The 14922-nt window shown below is 47.3% G+C and overlaps 1 protein-coding gene across 1 annotated transcript in view; it reads right to left on the bottom strand.

Moving 5' to 3' along the window:
- LOC142587061 (lipase member I-like) overlaps window positions 1–14922 on the bottom strand; it is an 82667-nt gene that overhangs the window by 29623 nt on the left and 38122 nt on the right. The window contains exon 3 of the mRNA XM_075697946.1: window positions 10082–10249. Within this exon, the coding sequence (XP_075554061.1) occupies window positions 10082–10249 (168 nt within the window). The remainder of the gene's footprint in view (window positions 1–10081; window positions 10250–14922) is intronic.

Consider the following 14922-nt stretch of genomic DNA (forward strand, 5'->3'; position numbering starts at 1 on the left):
TTTGCAACCACATAAAATTATTAGGCAGGAAGTCAACAACAATTCAACAACATATTCAAGGCGAAGATAGAAATAAGCTGTAAGGGGAAGCGACATTAAATTATATCCGAAAAATACCAGCCGAATCTCTCCAAGGCAATGACGAGGTTGTATTTAAAAAAAGAATAGCTCGAAAGACAACCAGATGGAAAAAGAGTTAGGGCTCACAAACTTCAATTGGCAGAATGCCGAAGAGAAAATACCTAATCGCACAGTCGCAGGGCTAGACGAGGTTCCCGTTAGACTGATTATTGTACTAGGACCAAAAAGTAAGGAAGCTCTGGTGAAAGCAGTGGAAAAAAACCTTTAAAGATAGACAAATACCAGACACTTGGTAACCAAGTAAAATGAATATGATTTATAAAGGTAAGGGGGAGAAAGATAGAATTCACTCGTATAGACCGTTGACCATTACATCGGTAATATACAAGCTAGCAATGCAGGCAATCAAATGAAGCTGCAAGCATGGGCAGAGAATAATGGCATTTTGGGAGAACTTCAGAATGGTTTCAGAATAGATAGGCGTTTGGTTGATGACTGATTTGTTCTTACTCAGTGTATTAAAATGTCAAGGGTAGGAGGCAGACCATTATATGTGGCCTCTTTATATATTACAGTAGCATATGACAACGTAGACCGCAACAGTTTGTGGGATATTCTGGAAGGGAAGGCTTAGGTGACGTTTGACCACAGCTTTTGAGAAAGATCTACGTAGAAAATACCGCTTGCTCTGAATGCGAAGGGATGAGGAGCGCGGAGAAAGTTGATATCAACAAGGGACTGAGGCAGTGGCGTCCTTTATCCCCTGTTCGGATCGGCCTGCAGCTATTTCAGCCCGCTGCACGTGTGTTCCGATCCAATCGGGACGGTGGCGCACTTCAGAGAACTGCGGATAACCGGCAGCCACGTGGTGAGGGGTCAGTTCAGGGGAGTTCTCGAGGAGAGGTAATTGGCGGAACCTCCCCATGCACTTTTCGAGACACCAGACAATGTGCTACCCTGACGCGCCACCCGGGACGGCTCCGAGTTCGACGAAGCAGGCTGTGTGCGCAACACGGCAACGCCGCCCTGTTCTGCTATGAGTGGGGGAGTTGCCGCGGGAACGCCGATGAGGGCTCCTTCCCACGCGCCGACCAAGACGCAAGACAATGTGCTACCCGGCCGCGCTACCAAGGTCGGTTCAGAGTTCTACGAAGCCCCTCTGACGTCGGCTCCGGACCATTGCACCTATGTGTGTGTGTGTGTGTGTGTGTGTGTGTGTGTGTGCGTGTGTGTGAGTCCTCCTCCTCCTCCAAGCGGAGAGCCCGCCTCCTCCAAAAGGGCGGGTCATCTACAATGACCTCGAACTATGACGTCGAGCGGAGTGCTTATAAGCAGCGATTGTCGGCTGCTAGAGTGTGCTCGTTGTCGTGCTAGAAATGTATTCGTGAGCTGTGTGCTCGTAAGCTGTTTGCCGCATGCTCGTCTTGCGGGCTTCATTTGTGAGTCACGCTAGACTGTCGATGTATCTCATATTCAACTGTAAATAACATGTAAATAAATCCTGCTCTCCTAAGTCCCGACGAAGAGGCAAGGTGCTCCCTATAACTAAGACCGCTCCAATCCCTACATCTGGTTGGCAGCGGTGAGATCAGCCTACGGTTCCTAGATCGGCCTACGGCTCGTAAATCGGCCTACGACTCGGAGACAGCAACGGCAGCAGGCGGACGTTGGCACATGGTGACCGACCGGTATCCTGATCGAGTTGGGGGCGACTTTGGACTGACCACCTCTTGCAACTGACTGGGTACGGCGGAGAAGGACTGGTGATATGGTGCTGCTTCAGATCGTCCGGCGAATCTTACACCCCATTGCTGTTTATGATGTACATGGTGACGATGGAGACGGCGTTAGAAGGGAGTAACATCGGGTTTAAGCTCTCATACAAGTAGGTGGACACAGTAGTCAAGCAGCAGCTTCCACGTTTATTTTATGTCAACGACATTGTGTCGCTAGCTAACAAGCAAAGTGATTTGCAACATCTGGCTTATATCTCTTTACAGGAAGGCGAAAATTTCGGTTTGAAATTTAGTGTTAGAAAATGAGGTGTTATAGCATCTAATGAAAACAGTGTATAGACACTGGCAATACAGGGCCAGAAAATACCTCGGATAAGATAATATAGAGTCCTTGGTACATGGATAAACGAAGGCAATAGATATATGGAAACAAAGGAAAAAAAACAATAATAAAGACGAAGAGAAATGCATCCATAATAAAACACAGAAGGCTATAGGGATAATAAGTACGAGGTACTTCAAGGCGTGTGGAAAGGCGTAAGGGTTCCACGACTTACTTTTGTGAATGCGGTTGTTTGCTTGAAATCAGGGGTACAAGCAGGATTCGATGGGAACCAAAGGTCAGTGGGACACCTCGCACTGGGCGTTCACGGGAAGACTACAAATTAAGCTGTGCAGGGTGATATGGACTCGACTAGTTTTTAATTCAGAGAAGCTCACAGTAAAATTGATTATGAAGAACGACTGAGGAGTATGGAAGAACGTAAATGGGCTGGAAGAGTGCTGAGGTATCTGTACAGGAAAAACATTCATTCACAAAGGAGGAAGATAACAAGGAAGTTTACGAGCAGGTATGCGGCCTGTAGGGTGAGCAACACAGCAACAAAAAACGTCAAGCGGAAAGACAAAGAGGCAGAAATAATCTAATGGGCGGCGGCAATGTAAAAGAAACCTGCCATGAGTAACCACTTAAGAGGAAAAAATGAAATCAGGAAAGTAAAAAAATTACCGACGATTACGTTACTTCCTAATGCGAAATTTGAGCGCAGCAAATAAGCTGTTTCACCTTTTCGATAGATTGAGGCAAAGAAATCGAGCAACACATGTATGCGCTATCACATAATTTTTTTTATTTTTCACACGTATTCCTTTAACAAAGACTCCACTAGGTAAGCTTCTGCTTCGGCGGCACGCACCTCTGGATTCTGACGGCGACGGCGCTGGGCCTCTGCTCTGGCAGCTCGTTTAGCAGCAGCAGCAGCAGCAGACGGAGGACTTCCATCGGTCGTCTCGCTCATGGCTCAGAAAGAACTGGCAGATAATTTCGCAGTGGCGAACGGCAGCGGCAATTTCGGCTCGGGCGGTGCACATATACAGATCCGCCGCCACCGATCTGGCTCTCTGATTGCCACCGCACAGGGCGAACGGCAGCGGCAATTTCGGCTCGGGCGGTGCACATATACAGATCCGCCGACACCGATCTGGCTCTCTGATTGCCACCGCACAGGGGTTGCATTGGAGGAGGAGCGAAGAAAGGAATTAAGTTCGAGCCGGCGCTTTGACAACCGGAGACTCGCAGGAAGAGGGGGGAGGGGGGCGGCGTGTACACCCAGCGGCAAACGATGGGGGCAGAAGCGCGCGCAGCAAGCGGACAACACGATAAAGGGAGGAGGGAAGAGATAGCAGCGACTGACTGATGCCGCTGACGCCGATAGTGAGTCAACCCCAGCTGCGGAGTTGGTTTCAGGGACAACGCCGCCGATGCCGACACAAACAATATGATACCCTCGCTTCCGCAGCGCTAAGAACCAGGTGTAGCCGTGGGAAGGTGGTCACGTATTCGTCGACGTGGCGGGGCCTACGTGAAATAACCGGCGCGTCGGCAACTGAAGAGCACCCTATCCGCCACACAAGAACAGGGGGGGGGGACCCTTTCCTCCTCTTTCTGCATGGCGGCGACGGTGTTCTATGCAGTCACGTTATCTTGACTCTCTAGCGGCGTCAGCGGCATCCAGCGGTATCAGTCGGTCGCTGCTAGCGCTGGGGGGATGAAAGGGGGGCGGAGCTGGTTACGAGGCCGACGACAACGCCGACGACGACGCGAAACCCAGGAACGGACGCCAAAGAGCTGCGCTCTAAAATTTATGATAATTTAAAGGTAATCTCATTACTTTTCGAAGCGAGATCAAGATGCCTTAGAAAACGCACCTATAAATCGAGATATAAGAAGGAAGAAGAAGCATGTGCTTTAAGCGGTAAAGCTATAGAAACGATGGAGCATGTTTTATTAGAATGTGAAGACATCTGCCCAGCGGTCGATTTAGGCACCACTGGCCGCCTTGAAACTCTTGGGTTCAGCGAGAGCAGGGGAAATGTAAACATACCCGCAAGGGAGGTGAGTAAGAAACGATTGGAAGATTGGTGGAAGAAAAGTAGGCAAACCGCAAAAAACGGCGACGTACATAAAGCAAAGCTCACAATAGGGGATAAGAAAATTTGGTTGTCGGAGTTCATTGTGTTTTTTTTTCTTTTTCTTTTTTTAACTAAGGTAGGACATTAGGCAGTACAATAGCTTGGTGGCGCAACCCCCTACCCTGTTTCAAAAGGGAAGCTCATAACATCCATTCATCCATCTATTATTGTTTACGCGTCACCGTCGGTGCCACGTCTAGTGCTAGTCAGGGTGGGCACTGGTCTCACGTGTCATCTCTGGGCGGTCGAAAAGCCGACGATACCGAACATAATTGCTTGTCCATCATTCTCTGGTGGCACGGATTTAGTCGCTTTGACCAAGCGACGAAGCGTGAACAACACCCAATACAGCTGCATGTCTGCCAGTGAAGCACCCTTTGTTCCGAGAGATCACCGCACACAGCAATGCGATACGTCGTTTTTGCGTATGGTACAGTGTTGAAAATATGTATAATATACAAAACGCACTCCACGGTTTTAATGGTAATTCCTGCCACTTTGAAAGAATGTTTACAAATATTGCCGGACTTATTTTTTTTTACATTTTTATCGAGCGGACACGCTTGAGAAAAAGTTGGCAAGACGGTGCTCAAGGCGACTACACCGGAATGCGACCTACAATGTCTATGGAGTATGTCTACCAAAAGGGGAAGTCAGTCACTGGGGTCCCGGCATGGGTATGACACAGGCAAACAAAGTCCGACTGGCCACTGCAGGTACGCAAGTGTGGTTGCTTGGCATACTGGCTCTAAGGTCCCGTTTATATCATATGCAGCAATGCCGTTCGTCCTGTGCATGTCCTCCGTCACACACGAAGCTGCGGAATGAGCGAAAACCATTGGTACAAAGTACGTCTCTTCAACTTATTGCTGAAACTATTAACAGTATAATGTAAGTTTTGATAGTTAAAATTTGTAAGGCGTTTTCTTTTTGTTGTTCCACTTCGCATAGGGAACTAAAGCCTCGGCAATGTCTAGAAAGTAGTCATCCACATGTTTATCCGCGAGAGAAATCTCGAACGAGAAAATCATAATAGAAGGGATCAAAAGAAATTCTAAACTTAATGGTTATTAGGAGTTGTCGCCACTCCAACTTCCGGCATGACGGGCATGAAATGTAAGGCTATTGTGCGCAAGGAAAAGGTCATCCCATCAGACAGTAGACCTAATTTAGCCCCACAGCATTAATGTTACTGCTTTTGCAGCAGGACACGCCCAATGTAATTATACACCAAAACTGTTCAATGCACTCGGACTGACATATCAAAGTGCGCCACAAAGATGAAAACAATCGCCACCCTCAGCAATCACTTGTGGCCACTGGCCAATCAGCGGCAACAGCATGTTTGGAAGCTCACCTGTGTAAGCTCCAGTGGTGTAAATATACCTAATTATGTTCTTAAGAGCGCTGCCCCTCTATCGTAGAAATTGCTTCTTACGTCGGTAGCTGCGAAGGCTGTTTAGGTTTGGAGAATCTACTTACGCTTGCTATTTGCGCAAGTACATAAGTTCGCACGGGGGTCACCATTGCATACACGAGTTTTGACCGATAGAACGTTCCTCTTTGCAGTGGCGGGCATGGCAAGCTTACTGATCTTGCGAACTGTTTTAGCTTTGTTATTATGACAAAGCTTGCGCGTAAATTCGCTTAGTCAATTCGGCCTTTTATGTTTCGCCTTAGTAAAAGAGAGAACAAGGACAAGAAATGTAGGGACGTCAACCAGACAACTACCCGGTTTGTTACCCTACACTGGGACTGGGGGAAACGGGAATAAAAGGAGGAAAAGAGAGAGTGAGCACGGAGTGCAAGTGTGAGGATGCACAGGTACTCTATAAACGGTCTCTTAAGCCGATGCACTTGAAGTATTGTACAAGTGCCCGAATCGCTTTTCGGTGCCAGTGACGGGTGTGGCCACTGTACGAGTATCTAAATACGTGCGCCCTAAACACGTGCGTAGGGCTTGACCTTGTACGCTCTCCGAATCGCGAATGTTCATTTTGCATGTATTTGACACAACTGGTACACAGTAACGTAGGCGGCCGAGAAATAGTACCCCGTACAACTGCAACATACAATAGACTGGTGTGCCGCATTTTTTTCCGCACAGAAATTTGAAGACCTGAGCACTGTCGACTAACTTCTTATTCAGATAGTCGCAGTGAAGGCTCCACATGATCTTGCGGTCAATGATGGCATCCAGAAAGCGATGCGCCTTAACATAGGACACAGCTTGACCATTGTTGATACGAGATACGATGGCATTTGTTTGAGCGTAAAGCCAACCAGTGCGCACTTTTCGGTAGACACACAGAAGCCGTTTTCTTGGAGACACCGTCATGGTTGCCGCCCGCTGAAGCCTGGCCTGTCCCTGAAGGGGATTCACCGCAGAGACCCAGAAACAAATGTCGTCGGCGTATATTGAAACAAGAACAGTCCGTCGTAAGCACTGCCCTAGCCCTATCAGGATGAGGTTGAACAATATGGGCCTCAACATTCGACACGTGGCACACCATGGCAGATGTAAGCTTCCGAAGTTCGGCCTGTCTTCGGTCTGTAAGAAAAAGCACCTCTCAGTCAAATAGTCCAGAATGCATTGGTACATCCGGCCACCAACTCCCACAGCTTGAAGTTAGTTCAGTATGGCCTCATGGGTGACGTTGTCGTATGCTCCTTTGACATCTAGAAAAAGTGCCACTAATACGCGCTTGAGGCTTTTTTGATTTTGGACTCAGGCTACGACGTCAGTGGCGTTGTCCATGGACGAGCGACCTCGATGAAAGCCCGTCATGGCGTCCGGATAGGTCTTGAAGCGGTCTAGGTGCCATTCCAAGGCAGAAAGAATCATTCTTTCCATCACTTTGCCGATGCTGCTCGAAAGGGAACTCGGACGATATGATGATAGATGAGGCAGAGAATTTCCAGGATTCAGAATGGAGATCAAGCGACTCGATTTCCATTGTTTGGGAACGACGCCGTTGTGCCAACTTATTGTAGTAGCTGAGCAGCTCACCACGTGCGTCATGTCCAAAGGGGCATAGGGTAGAGTACGCGGTACCATCTGGTTTTGGCGACGAAGAACACCGGCAGGTCGCCAATGCAGCGTCAAACTTCGAGTGAAAATATCGCGTTCTTTTCTGGTACACGTGCCTCAGGGATGTCATGCAGTTCTGTGTCAGTAATGATGACCACGGACCCAGCAACCCGTGCACAGAACTCTTCAGCCACTTCAAGCTGCAAGCGGCGTTGGTAGAGGGCCAGAGCAGCAAAGGCCTTCCTTTGATGTGGACATAAGACCCCTAACTGCTCTCCACATGTGCGAGAGTGATTTTCGGGGATAGAGCGAATGACAGAGTTTTCCATCGCTTGCGTTTTAATTTATCCATAAGACGCCGGACTTTCTTTTGTATGCGTCGTGAAGCCCTCAGTTTCAAAACGGACTTCGTGCGCCGATACCTTCTCCCCGCCTGTCTGCGTTCCGCACGCAGCCTCTCCAGTTCTATATACGAGTCTGTTCGCCTTGCTGACCTTGTAAACGAGCAGATGAATGCTTTAATTGCTTCTGCGTCAGCATTTTCGATATTGTGTGAAAGGCCTTCCCGACATGCATCATCCATATGTTTCTTAAACCTTGACCAATCAACTGTATGCAAGAAAGTAGAGAAGCATTCCTTAACTCCACTAATCTTGTGTATGTCGAAATATGGTCGCGTCAATGTGTGGCAAAGCGCCCGGACACCAAAGATAAGTCCAAGCCGCTAGTATAGGTCGTGCCTCACAGAAATGTAGGACAGCCGTCTTTCACACACTACATATCATAGTCGGCAGCAAACGAGGCAATACCTGTGCCTCTGGAGTCAATTTTAGTGGGATGCCATAGCTGGTGATAGGCGTTAAAGTCACCTGTGCTAACACAGGGACCATTGGTCATTATTAATATTTTCCTAACTTTTTTGCCATCAAAGTGACCCGCCGGGGATATGTAGACTCCAATTAACGTAAATGACACAGCCTTCTTTTTGACATGCAGGCAGACATATTCGTTGTCGTCATGAGGCTTTACCACGTTAGATCCATATTGAAAGTCCGTGCGGATGTAAATGATTACTTTGGTGCGAGCATCGGATGGGGTCGAGACGAAGTAGCCAAACAGTCTGATTGGAGTTGATGTATTTGGTTCGCAAATGGCTAATACGGGCAAGCGATTTGTAAAAACGAATTGGCGACAGTCTGCTATACGGGTCGTGAGACCTCGCGTATTCCATTCAAAGAATTAGGTACCTTTAACTCCAGTGAAGAAGGGGACTGTTGATTGAGCCATGGTGCTGAAACGATGCTAGCAAGCACTGGATATTGTGCATCCAGTATTTGCAGAGCACTTTGAGCTGCTGGTGTTGGCAGCTTGTTCAGTATCATGCGGATTGTATCAATTAGCGATTGCAGCAATACAGCAACTGTATGTCTTGGTCGCACTAATCACCGACAGCACACGTCGGGGGTTTTCCATCAAAAGTTTGCTGTGATTTTATTGGTGATTGCTATCGTTTTGGTAGGGCTAGCCAATGTTTGGCAAATGTCTCCTCAGTGGCCTTGTTCTTCTTGGTCCTTTCCACAGGCCTGGCTGGTGCGACAGAGGAGGAGGTGTTGTTGTAGGAAGTGGCATGTGGTCGCACCGGCAACAGCCTTCCTTGAGGATTGTCGGCGACGGGAAGCTCATTCCCTGGTTTTATCTGCGGCTTCACGATGAGAAGAATGATCTCTCGCCATCTTTTTCAAGATGGTCATTTCCTTCTAAATATGTGGAAAAAGCCCTTCGTTGAAGCTTCATGTGACCCGCCCCAGTTCATACACTTCATCACAGTCGCGCCACATTTATCTGCAGCGTGAGGCTCAGCGTAGCGGGGGCTTGCTGCCTGATTTTCGCAGACACTGCTCACATGTCCCAGGTTCATGCATTTGCCGCATTGAAGAGGTTTCGGAATGAAAGGCCGCACACCACGTCTGAAGTGTCGCACCTTAACATGCGAGCGTATATATTTACCCTTGAATGCAATCTTAAGGCAGCATGAACTGCATAGCCGAGTAACATCAACAATAACCTCATCATTTGCTGGATTGATAAGAATCGGCAAGTCGTTGTTAAGGATGGCGACTTCTACGTCGTAGATAACGCCGGCGACTACATCAGATCCCAGAGGGATGTAAGAGCGCACCTGAATGCGATCGATATCCGTTACGCTGCGTAGAATTGTCATAGCACCCACGTGCTGCACATCAACCGCCAGTAGATTCTTTCTGCTGTTAACTAGAATGTCCAATATTTTTTTACCACCAGTGCTTCCAGTGAAAACAACACAGATTGCCCGTTAAGTATTTTCATGATGACTGTAGGAAGCACGGGCACAGATATGGTGGTACTGACGTCCGGCGTCTGCGTGTGTCTTACTATTTGCATGCTTGACGATGAAGACGTCCTGGTGTTCCTGCTCTTCACTCTGCGGCTTTGCACAAGCTGGAAATGGTCATGGCAAGGGTCCTCACTGCTCAGGGAGTAAACATGGGTGTCCTCGTTGTCGCTCTGGTGACCGGTCCGCTTCCTGGAGTCGGCCGCCGTCGCCGGCAGACGTGCGGGATGGTCCACTTCCATCACGACCGTGCAGGGAGCGAGGACCAGCGGATGCACTTAGGGTTTCACCGAACTGAACTGGAGCTAAAAAGAACAGCACTGTATCAAAAAACACTTCGTCGTCTTCTAAGCCTTAGTAAAACATATTGTCAAACCATGCAGCTCTTACATGGGCAATGACGGTTGTCGACGCAGCGTTGATGGCCCTCTGTGTTAGAAGTAGTAAAGCCTTAGCAAGGCCTGTCGCTGCTTCTGGAGCTCGTTTCTTCCTTACATGGGGATCCATGAACATATTGTACAATGTATTTATGTCTTCAGGCGGCAGTTTGTCGATTATCTGAAATGAAATGGTTATGCTTCGTTGAAAATTAATCCTTCCGTAGGGTATTTCACTGGTCGCCGTTTAAAGTTTGGCTTGTATAACGGTGGTAGAAATCACGCAACAGCCCAGCGTTTCTTATGTCTTACACTCCCGATTCATGTTGGGAAAGACAACTTGGGTATAAATTAAAATGCGGAAACTATAGTTGCAAGTGCCAGACTCCATTGTTAAAAAACACTGAGTTAATAGAAACCATGGAGTTGGTCTGCTATAAGTGGTCAAACAAGATGTCTAGTTATATTTAAGTAAAATAGACATTAACACTTCCATTTCTCCAGGGAGATGATAGATGGTCGTTATGTGTAACATACTATTTAGAGTAATAAAACACGGACTATGAACAAAGTGTAAGTCACATTGAAGGAGCTTCTGCAACTAGTTTCACCTAGTTTGGCAAAAAAGAAAATTTCGACTGCCACTAGTCACACAGAAAAATACTGAAGAACAAATGATGAAACCAGCAAACACTAGTCTTGCAGGAACTGAAATTGAGAGATTTGTAGCTCGTTTTCATCCAATTTAGAAGCACGTTTTTACAAATCACAGCATTAATGTTTCACTGTTTAAAAATTAACAATAGGAAGGGTTGGGAGACAAAGAAAGCGAGAGTAGAGGCCAAAAAGGCAAGCGTTGTAAACAGGGCACCGTAACCGTCTCACTTGCAGGCGAGTACTTATAATATTTAGCCACCGCAGAATAGTAAACAATATTAGTAAGGGGCGGGGAAGGTCATTAGGTATGGAAAAAAACACGGTAGGCGGTACCAGAGACGCAGCCGCGGTTGTTTATGTGATACGCCTTGTGCGTGCTGAAGAGGGTGTACGAGAACTAGGCTACAGAAACGACGTAAGGAATTACACAGGTGGCACTTATTCACGAGCTAGGAAATTCGCAGTTCCGCTCAAATGACGAAGCACCGATTGCGAGAGCAAATTAGTAGGTGGCTGTACGAAGTAGCGATATTAGATTTGTCGGCCGTGTAAACTTGTAAGCATTCGCTTACTAACCAAATTAACAATGATAGACCATGTAAGCGCGACTCAACGAGGACGTAGAAATCGCACCGTATTTTTGTGTGTGCTTCTGTCTACGTCCTTGTTCAGTCGCGATTACACATTGTATCATGGAATCAAACGAACTAGCCCGCCAACTTGTTTTGCCTTCATTAACCAACACGGTGTCAAGCGCGCAAAGGTAAACATGAAGCCATCTCGCTCGATGAGCGCGGGAACTCACTGTCGAAATTCTGAATTGAGCAATCGCGGCAGCAGCAAGCGAATCCACCTTTATGAATCTTTCGCTTCAACGCAAACGAAACGTCGAAACGCCAGCGCATACGAAGCTACCGGCAAAACACGCACTCTGCAAACATCACAGATCGCTTTTAAGATGAGGACCGCGAGGCGCGCATTCCGGCCACGAGCGACGGCAACGCGTCCCTATGGCGTCCGCTATTCGCGTGCCAACGCCATAGAAGACTCCGCGGTTGTTTCCACTTTGTACGGAGCGACGGGCGAGGAGGACAACGAGGCATTCTAGCAGCCCCCTGAGAAGAACGCTCCTCCTCCCACTCATGAACCCTCCCTCGCCTCGTGCGCGAGAGGAGAGGGCGCAAATCTGGGTCGCGCGAGGAGGAAAGTGGAGGAGGAGGGTAGGGCGAGAACGTGAGAAGAAATGCGTAGTGCCGTGCAAGACGGGATCTGCGTCGACGTTGCCGACGAGATGGCGCCAGAGTAGCGCGCGTCGTCTGTACACCGATGCCCCCACCCATCATATATATGGAAACTTGTGTACTAGAATACGTTAGTGTACTAGAAAAAGTGTACTAGAATACGGTAGAGTGGGACGAGCGGCTCGGGCTGCGCATGCTTTTGCGGTGAGACGCGTGACGACGAAAAATGCTATGGCGGCACTGCGATTGATCTGGATAGAGCTGCATCAAGGTCGCGCTGTTGGCAATTGCTGGCGATTCTGCCCGGCGTGGTCGTTCGTACTGCTTCGCGCGCTGCTGTTTGTGATCAGACCTCCCAAATGATGTTTATAATTGGAAATGACATGTAGTTATGCCTTAGAAATAGATGCCTTTCTTTCTCTTCTTTATTTTATTTTATTTATATTTAATGCTGCTTCATGACTACGCGTGCATTGCGGCTGCAGTGTTGGCTTTCATTCTGCTATGTTATAGTACCGTTCTTTTCGGAGAACAAATATTTTACTTGTTCTTCAAGCAGTACGTATCCTTCGTGTGTATTTTTGCGCATTTACTTTTTCGTCAGTAGGTCTTGCAAAGCGCAACCAGAAAAAATATATGTAATGTCCTGCTTGCCGCTTCAAACAAATAAAACATATCTGGCCCCTCCGGCGCCCTGTAGTCAGATTTACGGTAAGTATTCTGATAGAATAAAAAGCTGCAGTGCAACATACCATTTATGTTTCTGTCTTCCTCGCGTAACAGAACACGGAGTAATAGGCACTTTTATTATTAAGAACGGCACTCGGGTGCCGAGAACTGTTTTCGGTAGCGACTATATATGGTAATCTTTGGCCCGAAATCCGTGTGAAACTTTATGCCCAGTACATGCTTAACAACAAGAACAACAACAGAACTCTGTGTCCTTCCACTCTATGAAGGATGACCTGCAAAGCTATGTATGTGGGCCCCTTAATGGCGAAGTGTGCCACCACCGCGGGTCAACCGCTATTGTACTATCTTGGGGATCGACCTACGTATGGGGAGTGCTTAATGCCTAGGTCACCTCCGCCGGGGGCGGCCTGGCATTGTAATATCTTCGTGATTTTTCCTGCACTCGGACGCGATAGTGGGGAAAGTAGCCCTTAGCGCCTTGGCTGTTAAGTGGATATGGCGTTGCGCTGCTATACTAGAGCTTAAGGGTCCAAACCAGGTCGCGGAATTCGATTCTTAATTTGGTTTATGTGCATGTTAAAGAACCCCAGGTGGTGTGAACTGAGCAGGCTGCATCACAACCATATCACAAGACGGTAAAATGCTAAAATTTGTTCAAATAAAGAAGAATAAGAAGAAAAGAAGGTAGCTGCGTCCTTCCGCTTTTTTCTAGGGTGTAAACGAATGAAATTATTCTCGAGTCACATTACAGCGAAAAACGGCCTTCCCCACCACATCGCTACCATCGCCACATCAACTGCCTTCGTGGAAGTAGTAACGAGTGTTCTGTCTATAAAATTCGGGCAACATCCCGAATTTTTATTTGTACCACCCATCCCTTATGTAATACCCCGCAAGGGGTCTTTAAGGTAATAAAATGAAATGAAATGAAACATGTTGCGCTTATCTTATATTTCATACCTTCAATGTAATGCCGTTACCGAATGTACGTACGCTCAACTAAGCAGCTTCTGTAATATAAGCGGCTGCATTCAGTTATCCGGTGCACTCTCATAAGAACAATACTGAAGCATTTAAAGGAACAGTAGGCCTCACATACAGTCTGCTGTGTTCGTTGAAGAAGATAGGTGTAGTACTACATCGGGCACCCAGTTGTAATGCGACTGTCAAAAAATGTTTTCCTTGCCTGAATCAAGTTCGCAGATTTACAGGTTTTCCCAAAACAGATAGTTTCTATTGAATGATAGCAAGGAACTTGTTCACCAGAAACGATTAGCACACGTGCGTTAATTCTGTCAGGAAATGGTGCGCCCTTACCGCAACAGCTACGACTCAGCACAATCATTCGCAATAAGAGTCCCCGCTTGCATCGGCCCCCTCACCTTCGAGGCTTCAAAAGTGCTGTTATTCGTTACATTCGAACACAAACGGTTATTCAATAATTTTTGATGATGATGATGATGATGTGTGGAGTTTTATGGCGCAAGGGCCAGGTGTGGCCAAAGAGCGCCATGTCTGTGGTAATGAGTTTGCGGTGTAATTATGATTGCTATGAAGTTGGTGTGAGGTGGCTGTAAAGAGGCCTTAAAATATACGCTCTAAAGTGCGTAAAATCTGTATGATAAAATTATGGCGATGACGTATGACTTGTACTATGAATATTTAGATGTATTTAAAAAGAATGATACGATAGGTAAAATATATCACGATTATAAGAAATGCCAGAGCACTACTGCCTCCTTAGAGCCCTTGAAGCACAAGGGCCTGGAGGCATGTGCTACGCAAAACAATTATCGTAGTGGCATCCTCTCGAGAGAGGAGGCGCTACGAATTCATGGGACTAATAACATGTAAGACGACATCTCTGAGGAAACCTAGGACACTGTTTGTATTAAAAAGCGGTTCTGGACCGAGAAACATTAGAGGATGAAGAGGAATGTGTTGGCGGTTATGCTAAGGAAAAATGTCTCCTTCTCTCAGATTCGGCTTCGCGACACTCCAGGAGGGACGTGGAGTACGGTCAGCCTCTCCCCGCATCTACCACAGTTTGGAGGCTCACTTCCGGTCAGTAGAAAGTTATGGGTTGCCATATGTGTGTCCTATTCTTAAACGACAGAATAGGACATCTGTTCGGCGCGATTTTGTTGTAGAGGGCCAGAGTCCTAACTGTGGCTTTATTAGGTGGAGCTTATTATCTTTTTCCGCGTCCCACATGCGTTGCCAGTGGGCTCGCAGCCGCCTTCGCAAGAAAGGCCTCAGATCT

Source organism: Dermacentor variabilis, chromosome 7 (assembly GCF_050947875.1).
Source record: "Dermacentor variabilis isolate Ectoservices chromosome 7, ASM5094787v1, whole genome shotgun sequence".
Taxonomy (NCBI): domain Eukaryota; kingdom Metazoa; phylum Arthropoda; class Arachnida; order Ixodida; family Ixodidae; genus Dermacentor; species Dermacentor variabilis.